The sequence below is a fragment of the Xyrauchen texanus genome, chromosome 28, assembly GCF_025860055.1.
Source record: "Xyrauchen texanus isolate HMW12.3.18 chromosome 28, RBS_HiC_50CHRs, whole genome shotgun sequence".
Taxonomy (NCBI): Eukaryota; Metazoa; Chordata; class Actinopteri; order Cypriniformes; family Catostomidae; genus Xyrauchen; species Xyrauchen texanus.
Window position 1 is genome coordinate 16,836,174 of NC_068303.1, and position 25,828 is coordinate 16,862,001.

The 25,828-nt window shown below is 36.5% G+C and overlaps 1 protein-coding gene across 2 annotated transcripts; it reads right to left on the bottom strand.

Moving 5' to 3' along the window:
- Positions 1 to 20: 20 nt before the first annotated feature.
- Positions 21 to 25,828, bottom strand: asap2b (ArfGAP with SH3 domain, ankyrin repeat and PH domain 2b). 2 transcript variants are annotated; one of them, XM_052095935.1, is made up of 28 exons: positions 25,423 to 25,828; positions 17,698 to 17,770; positions 15,563 to 15,708; positions 15,267 to 15,341; positions 14,376 to 14,425; positions 13,624 to 13,753; positions 13,181 to 13,266; positions 13,012 to 13,087; positions 12,750 to 12,836; positions 12,027 to 12,130; positions 11,784 to 11,853; positions 11,596 to 11,683; positions 11,445 to 11,493; positions 11,183 to 11,349; positions 10,660 to 10,793; positions 10,481 to 10,572; positions 8,149 to 8,338; positions 7,814 to 7,899; positions 7,556 to 7,671; positions 6,834 to 6,901; positions 6,588 to 6,695; positions 4,698 to 4,935; positions 3,887 to 3,970; positions 2,770 to 3,019; positions 2,560 to 2,639; positions 2,382 to 2,449; positions 937 to 1,056; positions 21 to 841 (listed from the first exon to the last, which is right to left on the bottom strand). In XM_052095935.1, the coding sequence occupies exons 1-28, from the start codon at positions 25,546 to 25,548 to the stop codon at positions 767 to 769; spliced, it is 3,036 nt and encodes a 1,011-aa protein (XP_051951895.1). In that variant the 5' UTR covers positions 25,549 to 25,828; the 3' UTR covers positions 21 to 766. The 2 variants fall into 2 exon arrangements, with proteins under 2 accessions (XP_051951895.1, XP_051951896.1); XM_052095936.1 differs by lacking the exon at positions 17,698 to 17,770 and having other exon boundaries at positions 25,423 to 25,534.

Genomic DNA, 25,828 nt, shown 5'->3' on the forward strand with positions numbered 1-25,828 from the left:
AATCCCATCCTTTTCAAAAGTATAGCATAAAAGGTTTAATGGCTTGTCCAGTACCAGAACACAGTGAAAATACCTGGATGTGAGCTGCATGGTTTCTCATGTCACTTCACTAGGCTTAATGTAGTAAGAGTTGCTCTGCAAACAATATCTGATGCTCTATTAAAACAGCAGTAATAATCCAACTATATTAAGCTTTATCAATAACAGTTCCGTGTAATACATAGCACTCATCAAAGTTCACATATGATTTCTGCATTCACGTTAGAGTCTATTGCACTTGGAATTTGGATGACTGTCAACAAGAGGTGAACTTTACTCTTTCCTATCTAGTTATGTATAGGTTATGTTCACCAAAAAAAAAAAATTCTGTTATTATTTACTCACCCTCATTTTGTTCCAAACCCATTTGACTTTCTTTTATGAAACACAAAAGGAGATGTTATTCAGAATGTCATGAGGGTGAGTGAATGACAATATAATTTTCTTTTTTGAGAGAACGGTCTCTTTAAACATGACATTGATCAAGATAATTGCATTGCAGTCATGAGGTCATTCATCATATAATGCGTGTAATGCATTTTTCAGATAGCGTTTTTCTGAATGTCCCATTTGCTACCATTTAGTAAACATGTACAATGGAAAATGTCCATTCATCCATGAAGATGGCGGATGATGAATCCATTCTTAAATAATGTGTGGCTCTGTGTTTTTGCCCAACAAAAAGTCTAATAAGCCTGTGGCTTTAGTAAAGCAGCTGTGTATTACATCAGTCAGTGCTGACGTGAACAAATGAGACAGGGAAGACTCCCTTCCTGTTTGGCTCCCCGTCAATGTGGCCCACCTGCAGGACAGATGGCAGAGTCATCAAAGTTTTTTGTTAGATCACACATGATTCATTCAGTTGATCTGTTCATTTATGAGAAAGGCTGTACTCACCCACCACTCTTTGTCCTCCTCTCCATCCACTATTATCACCTCTCCCTCAGAGAAGGACAGTTCATCTGGGTTATCAGCCTGACAGTTATAGAGGGCCTTTACCCTCTTATGTCTCTGTTTCTGAAATGCATACAAGACAAACATTGCAGTCTGATCACATAATGTATGCGAGCATTGCAAAGTTTTTTGAAAACTGAAATTAGGTGCTTCATAACACGTTTGGCTGCACTTTTCAAGTGAAATGTCAAGCAGGAGGGCACCAAAACTGGGCGAAATGAGGTTTTAATCAGATAAAAGTTTAAGGTGAATTTTAGATGGAGATTTTAATAAAACGTACTACCCTAACCTAAAACTTTACCCAAAAATTAACCAATAGTATCCGAAAAGAGAAATAAGAGTTTAACAAAACAGACATCCTTACCCTTAACCAACACCTAACCTTAACTGATAGTGTTTTAAAGGCAGAAGCTAAATGAAATGCAAATTTTCTGGATCAGCCACGTCAATTGTGTCTCTTCTATGTTTCTTGTCCTGTCACGTGTCAGCTTGATTTCTTGTTTGGTTCCTCCGAGTCCAAAGTCCAACCTATAAGGTGCGCTACTGCTAATCAGCTAAGTACTGCTACAAGCTAATCATATTGGAATAAGTGTACATATGTAGGTGGGTCTGTAATACAAGCATTAAAATGCATAATTTTTCAAAAGATGCGTTAGAGTAAAAGTGTCTCGATATCATAACATAGCGGGTCTGAGTAATAGAGAGAAAAATAAATGTTATAGAAAGTCATAATCAGGCAATGAAGTCATGATATGAGTTAAACGGAATAAAAGACACAGTTGTAGCACCTCTTGTGTTCATTTCACCTGGAAACTGCTGGGAATTGTACCTGGAGAGACGTATAACAAGTTTTACAAGAATGTATATGGCGTCATTTTTCACTATGAGACCCAGTTGAAAGTTGGCTATGTTTGAAAAAAGCACACTAACATACAGTACAACTCTTACTACCTTTACACAGTTACTAAACTACACTCTGTAGTGCTTCTGACCAGCATGTATTTAGCACTAGTTAGTATGTAAAGAGATTTATTTGATTTACACTGACATGTCTAATTTTGTTGGGTTTACTCAATTCAACTAGGTTCTTTCTACACAAAGTCTTTGTGTTGAGATTACATAGGAATTTTAAGTAAAGAATTAATGATTAAATAAATTTCAGCCAAAGAGCTGTTTTTTGTGTGTGTATTCGGTAAGTAGAAAACTGGTATTCTATTCTGAACACAGTCATTGTCAAAAAATACTCAATGGTACACATTCAATCTTGTTTGATCATGGAATTTTACGTTTCGAAACAAAGTCGTGTGTCCAATTTTGCCATTTGATTTAGTAAGAGCATTAAATATATTTTAGAGATAACAAAAAATTCTAATTTCATGGTCACTTACAGTAGGGGCTATTCTGGGTTTGGGAGCAGGAGCTGAAGCTGGGGCGGAGGCAACTGATGGCCCAGAATCTGGAGAAATGCATTAATGAAATCACCTTTTAGATTCATTAATACAAAATATATCATGCAGTTGTTTCTGGCTTTAGTGGTCATATCTATATAATGTATGTGAGCTTCACCTGTATTGTCACTTGGGCGAGGCACACTGGGTGTTGCTTTATTTAAATTTATATCTTTACTTAAAGGGCCAACAGGATTCCTGAGAAAAACACAATACAGTTCAGCTGTGTAGCCAATGCGGACTACTTGATCTTAACAACAGAAGTCAATTTAAAAACATAATCTCAGTTTAATGTTATATTGAATGAAGCTGGGTGGTGCTGTCTTACCTAGAGGGGGTTTTAGTTGGTTTGGGTGCAGGGGCTTTTGGCTGTGGTGGAGGTGGAGGTGGTGTGAGTTTATATGAAAATGAAGGGGGCAACACTAGATTTGGGGGCACTGCAGGCGGTGGTCTAGCTGGGGCAGGTGGTATAATTGGGGGTGCAGGTGGGATTAGAGGCACTTGGGGTAGAGTCGCTTTAGGATCTGAAGGCGGTGGCCTCTTTACAGGAGGAGGAGGCGGAGGAGCAGGGGGGAGCACTACAGGAGAGACAAGACCTCTTCTAAGTCAAGACATCTTCTAAATGCTGGAAAATCCAGCTAAAACCAGATTAAGGTGAATTGGTCATTAAGGTGCTAGTTTTTGGATCTCGTTAACTGGTCTAAACTGGATTTAGTTGTATGATCAGCAGGTGAAGTTGGTAGACCTTAACGGTCAATCAACAAATCAGCTACCAAATTCCAAAAACTTTGACCACTTGTCCAGCTGATCATTCATGTAACCAGATTGGGCCTTTGGATCAACCAATGACTAGTTTGGACCAGCTAGAAACAGGTTAGTTACAAAAACAAGCTACAGTGCCACCTTAAAATGGTTTTAGTTGGATTTTCCAGCAGCTAGAAGCCTAATTATACAACAAATACACCTTTGTTCACCTAAATACATCTAAAGCAACTAACAGCTTGTTTGCTTGATAGATAATAGCACAGAATATTAGTAATTCATTAACAGTATTAACTATAAAACTACTGCAATTTAGTTCATTTTAAAGCTCTCTGCCCCACTTACTATTAGGTGTCTTTAACTACTATGCAATTAAGCATTTGATTACACTTACCCTAAACGTAATTCTAAACCCTTACCCTTACCCCTACTCGTACAATTACCCATGCCTCAACCTCAGTAGCAGAATATGTAAATCTTGTGAGACATTCTGCAGAAATACATGTAGTTACACAATAAGTACATTTACATAAGTATGGATTTTAATGATAGTATATAGTAGTTAAAGATACCTAATCTAATGTGGGACCAAGCTTTCTGACTGAGAAAAAAAAAAATAAAAAAAACACAAAAAAAGCAACAAATTCCCTTGTTGTGTTGAGCTCTACTGAACTCAGACTCACCATACACTGAACTGTTTCTCTCTGGAGTCTGAGGGTCTGAAGAAGATCTCTGCCTACCCACCACTTCCATAGGAGGACTCCACCCTGACATCACAAACACGCATAAATAAATATACTTCACATTTCGTCAGGAGCCCTTGACAATCATCTTGAACCGGATCAAATTCTATTCATATTTGGAGATTCCAAAAAGCATATGAGATTTAGACTGGCTCAGCAACAATTTGTCTCCTATGCGATAATTACAGCTAAAAAAATTATTCTTATGTTTTGGAAGAAGGTAGAAGTCCCACCAGTAAAAGTATGGCTCACTGAACTGACCAGTACTTTACATCTAGAAAGGATTAGGTATACCCTGAAGGACACGCTCTCTGCATTTGAAGATATTTTGTATCCTTTTATATTTTGATAAACATGGTGACTAATTTTATATATGCTTCATTCTACATGAATAGATAGCATTCTTTATGTGGGTTTGAGTGGGTTATGGGTAGGAGGAATGTTTGGCAGTATTTACAGGCATTTTATTTTACTGTCTCTTTATATACATTCCTTGTTTTGTTTTTCTCTCTGTGTTTTTTTTTTTGCTTTGTAGTAAAATGTGTAGAAAACTGCACTTAACATAGTTTCATATCATGCAATTTCTCAACAAAAAAACATGTAAACACACACAAACACATACAGTCAGTGTAAACAAAAACTTCATACTGAATCTATCGTACATTTGTCAGCAAGCTACTTTGGGATTAAATCTTTCAGAATTCCATTTGAGAAAATCAGAGACATCTCATTAGTGCGGGATGGTGCTCACCCCTTCCCAAGGTACGAGGGGGCAGTGTGGGAATTCCTGGTAAACCTAGTGGCGGAGAACTAATGTCAAGCATGGTTCCGTAAGTCTCATTGCAAATCATGCTAGAAATGAAAGGCCTCTGCTTGTCTTTGATGGCGTTAACCACATCCCGTGCCAGTGCACTCATGTTGGGCATCATGGAGCCACTGCCTGGAACAATGCAGCTAATTGGACGTTCATCTCGCCTGGTGGGGATGGGCTAAAAGACAAAATCACAGATAATGACAATGAGCCAGACTGTATCTGTTCCGATAATCTTGGAAAGACATTTGTGGTCAAAATGAGCCTTTGAGGAACTTTAAATGTGGTCATTTGTGTGGTTATAATTGCATTCCATCAATGTACTGTATACAGTATATAGTAATAATATTTTAGTAACACTTTACAATAAGGTTCCATTAGTTATAATTAATGCAATAGCCATAATAAACTAACAATGAACAATATCTATTTACCAGCATTTATTAATCTTTTTTAATGTTGCATAATAAAAATAGAATTGTTCATAGTTAGTTCATGTTAGTTCATAGTGCAATAACTAATGTTAACATAAAATGTTTGATCCAAAAAATGTATTACTTTATGTTGAAATTAACATGAACTAACAATGAAGAATCCTTCTATAGCATTTATTAATCTTGGTTAATGTTAACTAATGTTAACAAATGGACCCTTATTGTCTAGTTTTACCAATATTTTATATAACTGGACCTTTTGGCCCAGTTTACACCTGATATTATGAGCTGTCTTGGGTGATGTGATCACAAGTGGACAGGTCAGAGAGATGCATAGGTGTCATTGATGGGTGGGATGGGTGTTACATGTTCCTACCACTTTTTGCCTGTGCCAATTTTGTCCCCACCACTTTTTGAAATAGCTTTCGTCAGGTAAGTGTCTAATGTAGAAGAAACATCACCAGTTCTTGGACATGAGTTTAATATTTTTTATGTGTTTTATAATAAGAGCTGATCCAGCACTGGATTTTGTTATTTTTAATTTCATGATTAGACCCCGTTGCGACTGTTATCAGGGGTGTTGAGTGGCAGCTTTCCAGTTAAATCGCAAAACCAAATGCAAACAGATGTGTCCAGATGTGCTCATGATATACATCCATTGACGTACAGATGTAATCTTCGTTTATTCAATTAAATAGTTATATTAGGGCGGATTTGATCCCAGAACGTCTTGTACTAGAGGCAAAAACTTTACCATGAGACCAAACAGTACTAAAATGTTTAGCTGAAATGTTACTGATCCATGTATTTATCCACTAACTAAGAAAACCCCAGTACTGACAGTATTAGATGTATGGATCAAGTTATCAAATTTATTATGTGAAATATTTATAGGAGCACTTGAATTGGTCATTAAGAATGACTCTATATCAAAACAGTAAAGATTATTTGACATTAGGTTAAAACAGCACAAATTCTCCTAGATACACATGCGCACAGTTTTTCAAGGTAGTTGGCAGATAGGCTGTTCCAAGCCTCTTGGAAAACTTCCACAGTTCTATGTATTTAGGCTGTCTCAATTAATTCTGTCACTTCATGCAATCCAAGACGGACTCAATAATGTTGAGATCAAGGCTCTGTGGGGGCCATGCAATCTTTTTCAGGACTTCTTGTTCCATTCTATTCTATTTGCAAAAGGAATGTTTGGCAGTCTAAAATTGATATTGCCTATTGAAACAGTAAAGCAGAAGATATCAAATCTTAAGGCAAATGTTTTTGTGAAACATCAAACTTTTGCACAGTACAATGCCACTGCATGTTGATAAAGCATAAAAAGGTCACTCTTGACGTATCTTAATACCAGGTGTCTTTGTGTACATGTATAAATAATTATAACCTTGTCCTCCATCTCATCCTCACTCTCATCCAGATCATCGTTATGGAGACGCCAGTCATACTCCACATGCACATGGACATTAAACTTCCCTGTCTGTGCCTGGGTCAGCTGCAATCACACAACACAGAAAAACACAATGGAGGGGATTAGCTTGCACACATTTAGAGACAGTGTAAGTTCAAAAAGCAGAACTTCAGGATTGCTGTTAGTATTAAACACAGAGCTGGAGATGACAAATATACCCACCAGCTCTTCACATTTGGAGTGTCTGAGACGCCGGGCCAGATCCAGGGGAGTTTCTCCTGCATCATTAGCTGGAGAAAACAGGACATGAGACAAATAAGGAATGTATACAGCAACAATTTGCCTTTTTAACCTTGTGGATCCTGCATCCACATGCATAGATTTTGTAATTTGGCTTCAATATATGAAATGCCTAATTTAAATTAATAAAAACTGTTTTAAAGGGTTAACTTCTGCCGGACTGAGTCACATGATACAAAAGCATTAAGTCGATTTCCTTGAAGCACTTCTATGGATGCAGCGCCAACAAAAGTGCCACTGGTAAGAAATCTCTTTAAGTTTTTCACTGAAACCTATTTGGGTGTAAAGAGTAGAGTCTCTAGTTTAGTTTGATATGCTGCTTTAAAAATTCCATACATTTTTCACATGTCAGCGTCCTGATAAAAATGATGTCCACATACGTGGAAACAGACTTTCTATAGATTGGTATTATTGTCCCACTGTCCACATATATGTGTTTTTAGGAAAACTATTTGCTCTAGAATTTTATTTTATTTGTTTATTTCTTTGGCTTATTTATTAGGTGCTACTAGTTACAATTCAAAGGAGGTTAAGAATGTTAAGGTATACTTTGATCTGGATTTTACTTGGTTCATCCACACACAATGCAGTATTTCATGTAGACTGTCAGAGATTCTAAAGCAGCAGATTATATAAATTCTTACAAATGGTCACTGACACCTTTCCCCGTAGTAGCAGCTTCATGCATTCACTATTGTCAGTCAAGCAGCAGTAGTGCAGAGCTGTGCTTCCTTTGGCAGTCTGTTTGTCTAAATTCCCACTACACACACACAAACACAGGCACACACAAATGCATATAAAAATGTCTCAAGTAAAAAGCAAAAATAAAAAATTATATATATATGTTTGATGAGATTCTGTATTTTAGATGGATATAGAAAAAAATGTTTTTAATTGAGCACCTGTTTTGTACGAGGAAATCCACAATATGAAGTGAGTTCCGGTCCACCATTCGTACTGCAAGGTGGAGCGCTGTCTCACCTGGTTCCTGTCAGTGGAAGCCAGAATCAAAGAAGTAAATTTGCAAAGCCAAAAGGTCTGGCACACTAAGTCAGCACAACTGTTTATTTGTAACATATAGTCTACTTTATTTATGGAAGGGGAGATGAATAAAAATACATATTGAAGATCTAAGATATGCATAGAAATAGAATTGCAATATATGTCAATTTTACATAAACGTGTAAAGTGCACTATTAAGCGCAAGATATCACAGCTACTCCAAAACACAACTTACATGTTCATTAGTCTGGTGAATGGTTTCCATAAGGTCCACACCTTCAGCATACACCTGGATCAAGGTGAAAATATCCCGGGTCTTTATCGCATCACACAGTGTGCGTAGGCGGGCTGCATTGTCTGCATACTTCCGCTGTGCAAAGCGTTTCTCTGTGTATTTGGCTGTGATGAAGTCTTTTCGTACCTGCCTAAAGGACAATTGAGAGAGAAATAAAATCTAAAAAACACAACGGAAAAGCCATACCACAATGGAATTAAGCCACAACACCATGAAATTAACTATTATTTAAGCACTGTATTTTATGCAGTGTGGCAGTCTGACTTAATACATGTAAGATCATTACAGCTGCTAAGAAGATGCAGAGAGCTGCTTATCCCCGGTCAACTCATCACAAGAGAGCGTTGACCGGGGAACTGAGCATTTCCCCTGAGTGCTCCGGCATCCGAAGGGTGGCTACAGCCTGCATACAGCCCATTTTCGTGAGAGCCGGACACCTTGTAAGAGCTGCTTGTATGCAAGAATAGCTGCAGATACTGTGAAGTTATTTTCACATCATTGCAAGGATTCAAGCAAATGTTGATGAATTAATGTGCATTAAGTTCTTGTAGAAACACAATGTTGTAATTTATTGATTTCTTCATATTGAGGCTTAATCATTTCACTGTGTTGTGGCTTATTTCCCATTGTGCTCTGTCATTTCCATTTTGTAGTGTTTTTTCCGTTTTGTTGTGACTTAATTCTGTTGAGTTGTGACTTTTCCGTTGTGTTGTGACTTAATTTCGGTGTTGTGGCTCATTTCCGTTATTTTGTGGCATATTTGTTGTGTTGTGATTTTTCCATTGTGTTGTGACTTAATTTCACTGTGTTGTGGCTCATTTCCATTGTGTTTTGACTTAAAGGGGACCTATTATGCAAAATTCATAGTTTGTACATAAATGTGAGTTGGCAATGTGTGTACACAACCACCCTACAATGTTAAAAGTCCACCCAATCCTCTTTCTTATATTTCTATTAATCAAAAACATTGTGTCAAATTTAATGGTTTGAATGGCTCTAACATGGCGTCATGTTAGAGCAGGCCTCACCCACGATTAGTGAGGGACTCTACCCTATTATCCTAGATCCTCCCCTGAGTGATCTACACACAGGTCACCATTTTTTTCTGCGCTGGAGCAGATGCAGTGAGAAGAATAATGTTTCAGCTTTGTAAGCATCATAAGTGTTCTTGTTGTTGGCTGTAAAAGTGAACATAAGAATCTTCATGTACTCCAGACATCAGTGCCACTGAAGACGCAGAGGACAAGTTTTGTTTTTGAAGGAAATGTGCCACAAAACACAAAAAAAATGTGTGTATGTTTGTGCAAATCATTTTACACCGGACTGCTTTGTGAATGTGTCAATATAAAGCAGAATTTTCCATTTGTTTTATTCTCAAGCATGGATCAGTACCAACTGTTCATATTCCAGCTTTATATCCTGAAGATGTAAGTATCATACTTTATATTTTGTGAATGTTTGCAAATCGCCTTTCTGAATGTGCTTGTTACATTTATGCATTTGGCAGACGCTTTTATCCAAAGCGACTTACAGTGCATTAATTACAGGGACAATCCCCCTGGAGCAACCTGGAGTTTAGTGCCTTACTCAAGGACACAATGGTGGTGGCTGTGGGGATTGAACCGACAACCTTCTGCTTAACAGTTTAGTGCTTTAGCCCACTATGCCACCACCACTACATTGTTAGCTGATTCCACGGCTAATGCAGCTAAAGATACCACTGTATCTGATTGTATTCTCAGAGAACAGAGCTATGTCGGCGGGGAGCAGCAGCTCATTTGCGTTTAAAGAGACACACACGAAAACAGTGTGTTTTTGATTCCACCCAAAAAGAGGCATTTATAACATGGTATAATAAATTATCTGGGGGGTATTTTGTGCTGAAACTTCACAGACACATTCTGGGGACACCCGAGACTTATATTACATCTTGTAAAAAGGGGCATAATAGGTCTTCTTTAATTTAGTTGTATTGTGGCTTATTTCTGTTATTTTGAGACTTATTTCTGTTGTGATTTTTCTGTTGTGTTTTGACTTAATTTCATTGTGTTGTAGTTTAATTTCATTGTGTTGTAGTTTAATTTCATGGTGTTGTAGTTTAATTTAATTGTGTTGTGGATTAGTTTAGTTGTGTTGTGGCCTAACCCATCGTGTTTTCAGCTTTTATTTGCTTTGCTAATTTGGTTGTGCTGTGCACCACTCGGCCACCGTACATGACACTTTTAATTCAAGGCACAATTAGTAAACACTTGTACAAAGATCTGTCACTCACATGTCACTAGAAGGGTTTGGTTTGGGTATCTCTGCTGACAGGTTTGCCTCCATGATTTCATTGAAACCTGCATTGCCCACACTGTTAGCAAGCTGCAAGAGATTAAATAATGTCACAACCTGTATGTTACATTTTTTTGCTGGATTATGGACTAAGACAGAGTTGACATGAGAGTTTACCAGAAGTTCTGATGTGCCCAAGACATCCAGTGTTAGAGACTGTATTCTGGAGTAGTGCACACCCATTTCCCGATGGATTCCAGAACATTCAATGCAAATTAACACACCCAGGTTTGTGGAGAGCCAAGTTGGATCTGCAGTGGCAACAAATGACATGTAATCTGAATTACACCCAGAATAGCTCTTCTAAATAACAATAAAACAAGTTCTACTGGAATAACTGTCTCATAGAATGTATAAAGAGATGTTGACACACAGGAAGCACAGGGTGTACCATAAGCCACATTCCCACTGAGCATCACATTTTTGAGCCAAGAGAGTGTAACTGAACAGAATATAATCTTTATATTTAGAATCACCAAAGAACTGTGACTTTGCCATGTTAATTGCAGTGACATTGCCTTGCCCAAGTGCACAATAACGATAGCTCAAGGATCAGCCCTTGTGGGATTCAAACTTGCAACCTTCCAATCACCAGCAACCTTTGACCACAACAAGATTACACCTCTTCCATATTACTTACTGGAAGCTCCACAGTCACAGCACACATCATTGCCGCTCATCTTCTTCACCTCTCCCACAATGGCCTTAGTCAACTCCCGTACAATGTTGTTCTCGCCCTCATTCTGATCATCCTTAAAGGCGTTGTTCAATGCCTCGTCTTTACAGTTCTGGAGCACAGACACCCAGCTGACATGGAGAGATTTGCATGAAAAGATGAAAAGAGAAGAGGTCACTGACATCAATTAAAATGATTCTTAACATAAGAGCACATCCACACTCACATTTGACACTCTGCCTCGTCCTCTGCCTGAAAGTGATACGTTCGGTCATCTAGAAGACAGAAAAAAACAATTAGCAAATCTAGATGGCCAACCAACCATATGCAACATGACTTGGGTTTTGAAATTGCGAGAGTATAATTAAGAATATTACGAGAAATGAGATCAAAGCATTTTTTCTCATCAGGGTTGCGCTTCACTTGGCAAGTTAAGAGGTTGAGGTTTGCAGGAGGAGCATTGGCCTAGAAGGACAAGAGAAATGGAGAGAGGAATTTGGGGCAACTAAAACATAATTCTAAAAGAAATGATTGCAACACTGTGGCTGTTTTGGTCGTTCCTTACCATTCCATGAGAAATGGTCAATAATCCATTTTTCACAGAGCACTTTCTTTTCAGCCAGACCTTCCTCAGCCTGAAACCACCATGAGGATAGAAGCTTTATTTTATTTAAATATAACTTTACATACATTTACAATGCCCAAATCATGATTCAAAAGGCATACTGGGACAGATGTCTGGTTGTTATGAAAGAAGTGTTGGACTGTTTACAGATGTGAACATCATTTAAGCACTAGGCAAGCTCACCCCTCACTGCGTTTGAGGAGCATTCCAGAGCGCTCGGTGCCGTGAGCTTTATTGCCCTGTAGCTGGTGGAGACTGTAGCCTGGATTCTGTTTTGACTGACAATCCTTTCACCAAAATAATAATAAAAAACACACTGTAAAAAAGTGATTACAATTGTTGTATAGAAATTTTATGTATTCAGGTTGATTCAGTGATTTTAGATATTTAGATGTTACGACATAAAGCATATTTTTTAGGTTAACATTTTTTCAGTGCACATCAAGAGTTACCATATAATAATGAAGCAATCAGCGTATTAATCTAAAAAATGTGTAATATTTCGAATTGTAATTAATAATTGTTTTAAGTGTTTTGATTACACTCACAGAAATAATTCATTACAATTTTGGTAACACCTTACAGTAAAGTTGCATTTGTTAACATTTGATAAAGCATTAGTTTACATTGACTAACAATGGACAATACTTCATATAGCATTCAAGATTAATAAATGCTGTAAAAAATGATTGTTCATAGTACGGTTTAAAAACCGAATACAATCTTATTGTAAATTGTTGCCAAACTTTTAAAATAATATGTCATAATTTTGTAATAAAAATACAAGCAAACAACAGTTGGATTAACCAATAGTATTGCATGAAAGATAGTACTGCATGACTAAAAAACAATTTTGAATTGCTTGGAGAAATGTGTAATTCTTGTCAATTTCCAGTCATGGCTCACCTCCTTAGATTCTGACTGTAAGGCAGATTTCAGAATATCTCTGAGCTGCAGCAGCTGTTTCCTCTCTACATCCTGAGTCTGCTTGTTCTGCCATTCACATAAACAGACAAACAGGGGAAATTAACTATAGTGCTTTGTCTAAATAAATAAATAAACATAATACACAGGGCCGGATCATGGTCCTGCGAGGCCCATTGGAACCTGCCAGTCTTTAAAGACCCTCATAGCAAATTTTTTTAAAAGAGTAATATAAGACACTCACTGTTGTCAAGTCCGTAGCAAGTTTTTCCATGAAAGGTTTAAGATTGTCCACAACTTTTAACCCATCCTGAAAGAAACTGTAAGGAGATAAAAAAAAATATAGGACACTATTTTTGAAATTCACTTGAAATTAAGTATCGTTACTAGGAAAATATCATGAACAAACATACTTGCACTGGGCATGAAAGTATTTGATGAGGTTGTGGAGCAGATCAACCCCCTTCTTGACTTTAATTTCATTCACTTTAATCAGATACTGTGAAAAAAAAAGTCAAATACAGCATGAAACACCTTGTACACTTTTATTGTACAATCTTGGGTTAGGGGTTTTCAAAATCCCTAATCTGAAACAAAACATTTCTTTCTTTATTTATTTCTATCTTCCATCCATCCACCCTTCTATCATCTATGCGTCCATCCTTCCCTAGATTGTCCTTGTAACACCCACACTCCCCACAACCCTGAAACTACTGACGCCTCTCCGGACCAAAACAAACCATAATTATGAAGGAGAACCCACTAGTCTGACTGCCTTAGTAATGCCGCTGATGACACTAAGCTTTACTAAAAGCACACTGACCAGGGTTGTAGAGAAATAAAGTATATTCCTCACCTCACACATCTGAAGCTGAAAGAGGCGTCTCTCTTTCTCCATCTCTTCCGCAATCTCTCCTCCACTGATCTCTGTCCTGATCAGCCCGTGTTGTTTGGCATGCTCCCGCTTTTCTTTCTCAATCTTGCTCCTGTTGAATGAATTTGAAACAAATGTTAAACTTTCATCAAAGGCCCAGAATGTTCAGAATGTTGTTCTGTTGTTTACTGAAGGTATGGCCCCATACTGTGATAAGCCCTTCAGCTATGCCACAGGCCCAGGACTTAAGCGCAAGCATCTTAAATGACTAAACAACTGCCTATGTAACAAAACTTCCCCTTCCCCTGTATCCAAATAAATATATAGTATCTAAAATCAGTTGATTGTATGTATTTCCATGAATCACATTTTGAGGTAGTACAACATCTTACAATAAAAAGATGGAAACATGATTGCTTACATCCTGCTCATGTTAAAAGCAAGGTCATGCCTGCTTAAATTGTTTACAGAGCTCTAAAGCTACCCTCCCCTCTGATTCATTCATCTAAAACTCAGAGGCCTGGTTTAGAGTTTGTTTTTCTTTGAAATGCAAAGGCAAGGTCCACTGAACTTTAAACACCAAGAGCTTCATTTTAAATCACTAAACTGAAGCTAGTTAGCAGCAAAGGGTGTGTTTAACTTTAGTGATAGTTGTATGTCCAATTTGGCCAACTGACAATAAACAAGATTTTATATTTTCTGAGGCTGACATAAATAGGGTATGAGATGCTTACAATTTGGTTTCGTAATCCTTCCATGCTTTGTCAAAAGGCTTTTTCAAATCCTGCCAAAGGATAGCACAGTCAACATAAGGAGGCTTAAAGGTCATACATTTCAATAAACACTCACACTCGAGACACTTGAAAAAAACAGCTGGATACGGCTCATCAATTAAAAACGTCCATCAAGCACACCTTTAAAGGGATAGTTCACCCAAAAATGAAAATCGTTTATTCACCCTCATGCAATCCCAGATGTGTAGGAGTTTCTTTCTTCTACTAAAAATAAACGAGATTAAAAGATTTTTAGAAGAATATCTCAGCTCTGTAGGTCTTTTTTAATCCAAGTGAATGGTGACCAGACCTTTCAAGCTCCAATAATCACATAAAGGCAGCATAAAAGTAATCCATATGACTCCAGTGATTAAATCTATGTCTTCTGAAGTGATACAATCACTTTGGGTGAGAGACAGATCAATATTTAAGTCATTTTTTACTATAAATCTCCACTTTCACTTTCAGAATGTGAAAGTTATAGTGGAGATTTATAGTAAAAATGACTTAAATATTGATCTGTCTCTCACCCAAAGTGGCTTAAATATTGATCTGTTTCTCAAACACATCTATAATATCACTTCTGAAGATATAGATTAAACTACTGGAGTCATATAGATTATTTTTCTGCTGCATTTATGTGATTTTTGAAGCTTGAAATGTCTGGTCACCATTCACATTGAATGGACCAACAGAGCTCAAATATATTTATCATTTTATGTTTGTTTTCTGCAGGAGAAAGAAAGTCATACACATCTAGAATGGCATGAGGGTGAGTAAATGATGAGAGAATGTCCCATTTTGGGGTGAACTAACCCATTAAATTGAATGTGGATATATTTTATTGCATACCCCTTTCACTCCTTTAAGGTCTCCTTTCAACAGACTGTCTAGTGGGAAAGTGATGATGTTATTCATGTTCTGCAGCTGTGGGCACAAAAGGAGACATGCTGCTTTAAAAAGAAGTGTAAAAGTCTGTGTACATAATTTCATATATGTGTATGAAAATGCTCCACATGTTGGCTGAGACTAACTGTCTCCTTGCGACAATTAACCCAGTGAGCAACTTGTGAGCCATCAGCAAGACTAGAGAGATATATAGGCCATGCATATAGATCAACAGATTACTTAATGGAGACAGGGCTCACCAAGTTCTTAAAGAGACCAGTGAGCTCCTTGGTGAAACCAGCAAATGTGAGGAAGTAATTGGACATCTCAGGGTCGTCTTTGTACACAGTATTATCTGTAAACCTCTCCAGTGCCTGAATGTACTGATCCTCATTTTCTACATGAGCTGAAAACACACGATAATACACAAAAACATCTGTTCATCTGCACTGTATTATTATTCAGCACAAAGGCTTAGCATGGGGTTGATTAGATTCATACACTTGGTAACTGCCAAAATTCCACAACCTTGTTTCATGATAAAGAATGCTTCATTAATTTTCCAAATATGTCCTTATAAAGACCATTTGTCCTAAATGCACAATACTCCCTACAACTGTAAACACTTTGCTTGACTTTATATAATATTTTCACAAGTACATAAGTAGGCTCAGATGGAATCTGCATATTTTTTTTGCATTTTCTAAGCTGATTTTGAGGGAAAATGTACAGAATTACTACTACACTCATTTTGGTAGCTGAAAACATAAAAGGAATATTCCAGTCCAATACAAGTTAAGCTAAATCGACAGCATTTCTGGCATAATGTTGATTACCACAAAAATTATTTTGACTTGCCCCTCCTTTCTTTAAAAAAGACATTTAATTATGGGTTCAGTGAGGCACTTACAATGGTCAAAGTCAATGAGGCCAATCCGAAAATGTTAAAATATTTGCTGTTTCAAAAGTATAGCCACAAGACACAAACAACATGTATGTTAACATGATTTTAGTGTGATAAAATCACTTACTAACCTTTTCTGTGCAAAGTTATAGTCAATTTTACAACTTTGGTGCCATGAAAAAGTAATGTCAACAAACCCTAAAATATCTGTAAAAAGGATGATATAAACAACTTTATCGCTCAAATTATACATTAGCTTTAACAGATGAATTAATAGCAGTGCTTAAAATGATAATATTCACATTTCTGACTTTAAACCCTCCAAAAATTGTGCCCATTATTTTCCATTGTAAGTCCCTCACTGTTACTTAAATTTTAGCTTATTTTTTTTTTAAAAAGGGAGAGACGAGTCAAAATATTTTTGGGGGTAATTAATAATATGGGACAAATGCTGTCGATTGAGCTTGTATTGAACCCATAATATTACTTTAACAGATTAGCCAAAATCAAAACAAACTTGCAAGAAGCGGGATATTTGTAGAATTTTATGAATGCCAATTGTTCCAAACGCGGAAATCTATGGAACTTTCTTTCTACTGAGTGTTGTAGATTCCGTGTGGGCCTGTAAGCCTACAGGCCCATTGATCTTATCACTGGAACTTTTCATTCTTACCGCTTACAAAAGAACATACTTCCTAGTTTATGAAAAAGTCTCTGCTGCAGAATAAAGCTTAGTAACCCCTCCCAATGTAGTACAGCACAATGCATACAGACTGTGTAGGGTTTAAATATAACATAATTTTTAAAAAAGGAAATTCTCAAACAACATTTAAATGATAAAATTTTGAAAACAGTTTGGAGTAGAAACATAATTAGAAAGCTGATACTTTCCTTTATAGTTTTGTACATAAAACTCTAAATGTGTTACTGAGCAGGTCACAGATGTCTTCACAAACTCTGCTTCCTTCACTTTCACAACTCTATTCGTTTTAGAACATATTACAGGTCTCTCAGGTGAATTATGACGTCTGTGTTTGTGTAAACTGCTAAATATAACTTTCCGGATACTACAATATGTACACAGAACAGATAAAGCTCTGAGCTGCTTTTTTAAGCATGCTGGCTGAAATGAAAAAGGCAAAATTACAGATGTGATGATCTGGCTCTGAACAAGCACATGGAACATAGAAGATAGAAATAAAGAAAGAGAACAAGCAGGTTCCTGCTACGACAGGTATAGGCATTTCTGATAGGAATGAGAGGAATGTACGAGGTAGTGAATTAAACCTTGCTCACTTGTAGAGTAACAGTGACCTCAATCCAACTGTAAATTAAACTAAAAGCTTTTTCCATGCTATTATGTACAGCGCAACATTTGAGAGTTTTACAAAAAAATCTTCTTTATTAGTAAAGCAGCTCATGATGATAAATTACTGCTTTGGTTAATGGACATGGGTTAAGGCTGAGATGATGATCAATTGTAATACTTACACAGACCAGAACTGTTTATGGCCTTGACAGACTTCTTCATTTTATGCAGTACACTGCGGTCCAGATCCAATGCCTTCAAAACAAAATGAAATATTTTGTATTTCTTTTTTTATGTTGATCTTTATATGACGACCAGACAAAATGAATGAGAAATTGGTTTATTTCCACATTGAGGGATAAAGAGCATGTCTAAACCATTACTTGCCCAAAAATGTATTACAATGCTTAAAATTTGTTGTATAGTCTGCCTATACTGAAAAAATGTTAACCTAATAATTAACTGGTTATATTAATGTCAAATATATTATTTAATATCACTGACTCAAACTGATTACATTAGCTTACACCAAGGTTTAGGTTTTAAGGGTTAGATCAGATAGAAATTGCTCCTTTAGGTATAACTGAGGGTTACCATTTTTTACAGTGTAATAAATTGCCACCAATACCTCTTTGGGCATATTCAATGCATGTCAAACCATATTAACAATTTTAAAAACAGTTCACATTCATTTTCTACAATATTGTGAATTTTCCCACTCACACAAGCATGCAATGATCTAACACCCGGACAAACTCAGATGGCCTGTAAATAAGCCACCCATAACTCGTGCTGAATCACATTCTGGGAATTTTGCACAACAAGAGCCAAGCGAAGGAGACAGACATGTGGCTCAAAACTTATGTTTGTGCAGGAGTCATGTTTGGCACAACACAAAGACAAAACCATTTAACCGGATAAACTTGGTGCTTGCCACAGTTGACAATACTCATACATTACTATATGTCACAGCTTGTCTGACACTGGGAGCTGTAAACCATCATATATACAGATTCAGACATCTATTATTTTAAGAATGTGAACTGTCAGAATAATATTAGAGAAAATTATTTATTTCAGCTTTTGTTTCTTTCATCACATTCCCAGTGGGTCAGAAGTTTGCATACACTTTGTTAGTAATTGGTAGCACTGCCTTTGACTTGTTTAACTTGGTTCAAACGTTTTGGGTAGCCTTCCACAAGCTTCTCTTAATAAGTTGCTGGAATTTTTGCCCATTCCTCCAGACAAAGCTGGTGTAACCGAGTCAGGTTGGTAGAACTCCTTGCTCGTACACACTTTTCAGTTCTGCCCACAAATTTTCTATCGGAATGAGGTCAGAGCTTTGTGATGACCACTCCAATACCTTGACTTTGTTGTCCTTAAGCCATTTTGCCACAACTTTGGAGGTATGTTTGGGGTCATAGTCCATTTGAAAGACCCAATTGCGACTGAGCTTTAACTTCCTGGCTGATGTCTTGAGATGTTGCTTCAATACATCCACATAATTTTCCTTCCTCATGATGCCATCTATTTTGCGAAGTGCACCAGTCCCTCAATTAGCAAAGCACTCCCACAACATGATGCTGCCACCCTTCATCTCTAGGGGACAGAATGCATCACCTTCCCGAGCAGTATGATTGCTGCGTGGTCCCATAGTGTTTATACTTGCATACTATTGTTTATACTGATGGTACCTGCTCCCAAGGATGAAACAGACTTGAAGAGGTCCACGATTTATTTTTCTGAGGTCTTGGTGTTCTTTAGAAAGCAAAGGTTGTCACATTAAATATTGATTTAGCTTTTTTATGTTTACTGGACATTGTATGAAGTCCATTGATTAATGAAATCTATTTATGTCATTATTTATGAAGACATCCTCCTTTTGCAAAATTTTTCTTAAGTGCCTAATACTTTTGCACAGTAATAAGATATTCAGTGTATATATATATATATATATATATTAGGGCTGTTAATCGATTACATTTTTTTATTTAATTAATAACATGGTGTCCTGATTAATTAATCCCAATTAATCGCAATTAATTGCATATACAAATATTTGAGAAAGCCACTCATATAACAATAATTTAATATATAATGATGAAATAATTATACATAGTTATTTTTAAATATTTAAAAATGATATATATATATATATATATATATATATATATATATATATATATATATATATATATATAAAATATTCAGATAATAATTAAAATACATTACATTTTTGTGGCAAAAGAGTTAATCATTGATAAGACAATAAAAAAAGCGACTTTAAAATAAAATTTATTGTTTGATACCATATTATTGAACATAAGCCAATCATTGGCATACAGTTCACAGCAATCCATTTCACAAGTGAATTTGTCAATCAGTTCGAGATGTATTATGAGGGCTTGTTTAAGGACCCATCGATTTACACCTGCGTCAGACATGCTTGTGCAGCATTTCAGGTGCGTTGTGTCATAAACATAATATTTTTAGGTGACTGTGTCAAGTTAAATATAGTTTAATACTTAGAACACATCTTGAGATCCCTTAATTAGGATTTGCGCTCCAAGCGTTTTGAACGCAAGAACATAACGCATGTCTGTGTTGTGCTGCCTGCTGAAGGGTTGTTTTGTTCACTGTATAAACTGTGCGTTGCCATACAGCTGAAGTTTCACTTACTGCCCTCTGGAGTAAACAGGTGGTACTACAAGCTTGCATTTCTCAGGAATCTTCCTTATTATGGTCCGGGGGCATTGCAATTAATTGTGTAAATTTTTTTAATGCATTATTTTTATCAAATTAAATCGCACTGAATTAACGTGTTAAATCGACAGCCCTTTATATATATATATATATATATATATATATATATATATATATATATATATATATACACACACACAAATTGTTTGATTAGCATGCAACAATTTGAACCCGGGTCCTCAAAAATAAATGCTAGACAAAAACTCTACCACAAAGCGAACACGTCTTACACTTAAAGAACTTAAAAGTTCAAAAAGTTCAAAAGTTTTTAGTTCTCTTGACCTAGGGTACCATGTGACCTAAAATTTGCACATGACAACATTAAATCTGCAGATACTTATGGCTGGAACACTTTGCCAAGACCGGCCTTGTATGACAATCAGTGTTCTAGTTCACACAAAAGAGAGACCAAACAGGACCGCAAACAGATAAAAAAAAAGATGTGGAAAGATGGTGAGTAGACATGGTGAGTGATAGAGTGAGAGGGACAAGTTGGGACGAGTACTGGTGCAGCCACTCCACCTTAGCCTAAAGGAACAAGAATAGATGAAGGAGAAGGAAGAGCAAGAGAAATGAGAAGGAGAGAAATATGATATATTAGCAGCACTGGGTTTCTTCAAAGGCAGGTCCCAGCAGGAAAGCAAGCACAGAGATTGAAGCCTGCTGGAACAACCGGAAAGAAGAGTACTGCATGTCAAACAGTTAAGTATACTAACTGCCATATTTATGGCATTTCCGGGTGTATGCATCTTTCACTCATTTTACATTACATATACAGTGATAATGTCCCTGCACTGTAAATAAATTCAATGTCAAATAATTTCATCAGTATGTTAAAACAACATGTTTGTTTCCATCTGTTTGACTCATCACAAAAAATTAATAAATTGGCATTTGGGCTATTCTATCAGACACTATACACTTTAATTGTATGGAAAAAGATGCTAACATTCTGCCTAACATCTCCTTTTGTGTTCCATAAAAGTCATACAGGTTTGCAACAAAATGAGGGTGAGTGAATGATGACTAAATTTACATTTTTACAAGAGGTCAAAGTATCTCCTGTGCTTGTGTAAAAGAAATTTACACAAGAACCAGGTCAGGTCTCTTCGTTAACCATGAACCTGTGTTTACCTCACTTCTGCCACTGAGGCTAAATACAGTGGGGTAGTGCCAAAGGGCAACTCATAAACAGTTTTCCCTGGTGTGTCCCAGCTATGTGAAGAAGCTAGTTCTTTAAGAGCCTGGGTCATTGGATTAGACTCATATCTGTTTTCAAAAAATCAACTCAAAACACTATAAATATTCTCCTTTATAAGAGTTATAAAGGGAGGGCTCAGCATAATGGATCAGAATCTAAATACTGTGTCAGCAACTGACAAACACAACACTTTCCCATTTTTAAGAGGTCAACATCTACATTGCTGGGGGAATGTAGTTCAAGTTTGGAGGCAGAATGCTTGCAAAAGTGGAAGTGTTGGCTTGCTTCATTAAAACAAAAAAAATACAGGGTTGTTATTTCCTTTCTCAGAGATCAGTAAATTTTTCCTACAACTCTTAAACTAAAATAAGCTCTCCCAGACATAATTAATGGAGACTCTCAAAAATAAAGCTATTTTCAGTTGTCACATCACTGAAATTCTGAAACTAGGTGATTAATAGAAAAGAAAACTTCCAGAAAAGACAGATTAGAAAAGATATTATTGTTTACTGTATCCGCTATGTTTGGGCTAATGCCCACCAAGACTACACTAACATAATCAAGTTATGACAGAATCATGCTGGTGTCAACCCTTAACCCTTTAATACATATCTCAGAACTTTAGTGACCAGGGACCTCATTCCACCCCCTGTACCTCTACATTTTTTGGAGATTAGTATTCCTAAACCTTTCTCTCCTGAATAGTGTAACATAAATTAGAAAGAAAACAAAAAAGGCAAAATTGCACAAAAAAAAAAAAAAAAAATGCTGATTTACCAAGAAGTGTATAGGGTCATTAAAGATATGTAATAGTGTCTGTTTTTTTTTATTATATCTGTACAAGTTTACTATTACAGGATGTATATTTATTTGTTTATTAAAAGACAAATGAGTACTATATCACAATTATTTTCTGTGTGAGAATGGTGAATTATCAGTAATCCAGATGTTAGTACACAGACATGTACATGCTATTTCTTCCTCAAGGTGGCGCTGATGTTTCAATGATTGACTTAATTTACATTTGACATTGCTATTTGATAAAGAAGTAACATGGAAGTAAACTATAGCAGGTGTAACACATGAACAGTCTGGTATGACTATTGTAATTAGGATGTACTACTGAAATGATACAAGTTGTGCATCTACTTAGAATCAAAACATGACTAAGAAAATACTTCTGTGTAGCTTATGTGTTATGTGTAGCTCAATTTTTCTTTGACATCCAGTTGTGTCTCATTAAATTTCAGTGTGGGAGTAATGAATACTGTTCTTTATTTGTTGCATCATCTCCTGATATATGTATAATAAAACAGAATATATTCTATTCTATTATATATATATATATATATATATATATATATATATTTTTTTTTTTTTTTAAATGTTTTCAAAATTTGACACTATCTGGGAATTTTGTAGATCAATTAGTGATATACAATATACGTGCCGGGTCTCTAAAGACACGAGCATGCAGGGGCAGACTGGCCATAAGGACAACCAGAATTTTTCCCGGTGGGCCGGTTGCGAAACGGGGTCGAACAGTTCAGAACGGGAAGTGATAAGCTGAAACGTGCTGCTGCATTATGACGAATGGCCCGCATTGTGATATAAGGGGGCAGCGATATGCAGAAAAGGACAGCGTCAATCTCCCCCTCGCTCAACAACTTTGCATGCATAGAAGTGTTAAAAAAAGTACTTAGGCAGTACAATGGTACAGGGATATAACAGATGCCATGGCAAATTTATATATACCATGGTACTAAATTATTAACTTATTCAAAAGCCTTGATATCTATATGGTACTCCAACTTACTACTAAGAAAAGCATGGTATTATTATGGTAGATTTTGAAAATACATACAGTTGAACTCCTAAATTCCTGACAGGATGTAGAAAACATTCTGTGTTTAGGTCAGTTAGGATCACTACCGGTACTTTATTTTAAGAGAACAAATGATTTCAGCTTTTATTACTTTCATCACATTCCCAAAGTGTCAGAAGTTTACATACACTTTGTTAGTAATTGGTAGCATTGCCTTTAAATTGTTTAACTTGGGTCAAGTTAAACTATTTTTACCGTTTTGGGTAGCCTTCCACAAGCTTTAACTTCCAAGCATTGAGATGTCTTGAGATGTTGCTTCAATATATCCACATAATTTCCCTTCCTAATGATACCATCTGTTTTGTGAAGTGCACCAGTTCCTACTGCAGCAAAGCACCCCCACAACATGATGTTGCCACCCCCATGCTTAATGGTTGGGATGGTTTTCTTCGGCTTGCAAGCCTCACCTTTTTCCTCCAAACATAACGATGGTAATTATGGCCAAACAGTTCAATTTTTGTTTCATCAGACCAGTGGACATTTCTCCAAAACGTAAGATCTTTGTCCCCATATGCACTTACAACCTGTAGTCTGGCTTTTTTATGGTGGTTTTGGAGCAGTGGCTTCTTCCTTGCTGAGCAGCCTTTCAGGTAATGAACTTAGTTATGAGACTCGCTTTACTGTGGATATAGATACTTGTCTACATGTTTCCTCCAGCATCTTCACAAGGTCCTTTGCTGTTCTTCTGGGATTGATTTGCACTTTTCGCTCCAAACAACGTTCATCTCTAGGAGACAGAATGCATCTCCTTCCTGAGTGGTAAAATGGCTGTGTGGTCCCATAGTATTTATACTTGCGTACTATTGTTTGTACAGATGGACGTGGTACATTAAGGTGTTTGGATAATTGCTCCCAAGGATGAATCAGACTTGTGGAGGTCCACAATTTTATTTCTGAGGTCTTGGTTGATTTCTTTTGGATTTTCCCAAGATGTCAAGCAAAGAGGCACTGAGTTTGAAGATAGGCCTTAAAATGCATCCATAGGTACACCTCCAATTGACTCCAATTAGCCTATCAGAAGCTAAATGGCTAATTGCTTGAAGGCTTGACATCATTTTCTGGAATTTTTCAAGCTGCTTAAAAGGCATAGTTAACTTAGTCTATGTACATTTCTGACCCCTTGGAATTGTGATATAGGCATTTAAAAGTAAAACAATCTGTCTGTAAACAATTGTTGGAAAAATGTAATGCACAAAGTAGATGTCCTAAATCCAAGACTTGCCAAACTATAGTTTGCTAATATGAAATCTGTGGAGTGGTTAAAAAAAATAGTTTTAATGACTTCAACCTAAGTGTATGTAAACTTCTGACTTCAACTGTATCAATAATTTGGTACTTTTTGACACTTTTTTTGATTTTTGACTTTTTTGAAAGGTTTTGTGAAAGTAGATTATGATGATGACAGACAGACAGACAGACAGACAGACAGTAAGACAGACAGACAGACAGACAGACAGACAGACAGACAGACAGACAGACAGACAGACAGATAGATAGATAGATAGATAGATAGATAGATAGATAGATAGATGTGATAATAGCATGTCTATTACTTCACCTGCTTTTTTCGTTAGAAATTACAAACTCATTTAAGTAGTATGATTGCACTCACGCGGACGGACAGTTCTGTTTAAATCGGTGCATAAGATCTGCAATATGAATTCATTAACAATTAATATTATCAGTTATGGGGGTGTTTTTAATACTAGGATAACTGATCAATATGTGATAATTATATTACTGATTTATAAGATCAAATAACTCACAGGTCTTTCTTTTTAGACTCTAACACTACTACAAGAAGTTACATGAACACGAGAGAGTGTGTCAATTGCTAAACATGGGCGAGGTTCACTTGGGATACATTGTGCTTTGGCGTTACAAAGAGGAAGTAATTTTTCTCTTTTCTAATATTTCATTAGAATTAATAAAAAGGATCCAAATATCCTGATGTTAGACCGCAGGCTTTCTTTAAGAGATACAGTCTTCATATGTCCTTCATAAGTACAATATACATATACGTTTCATATACAATCCGTATAATTCACGATGTCTCACCTCTTCTAAAGCTGCCACTGTATTCCGACAGTGAGACATGCGCGTGCAGAACACTGAGGTGGTTGGTGCTTTATAGTCCTCATTGGTAATGTCCATAAACTCCGATACTGTCAATTGATCAGGCATGTTTATTCCCTTTAAATGAAGACTTTATCCAAAAAAAAAAAGGCATAAAGTTGTTGTTTTGTCTTTTTCAAAATGGAACGCAATCAGACTGCGCAAAAACAATCCAGTTGTTTCAAAAATAAAAAACCTCAGTTCGTGTCAGTAATTCCTTCAACTCTGTAGATAAATAGAGAAGTGTAAACAGATTAAAAAGAAACAATCGAGAAGTTAAATCGTTTTTGATCAGGAGACGAGTTAAATAGCTCCATCACATGCGCAGATTCCACCTATCCTACCTGTC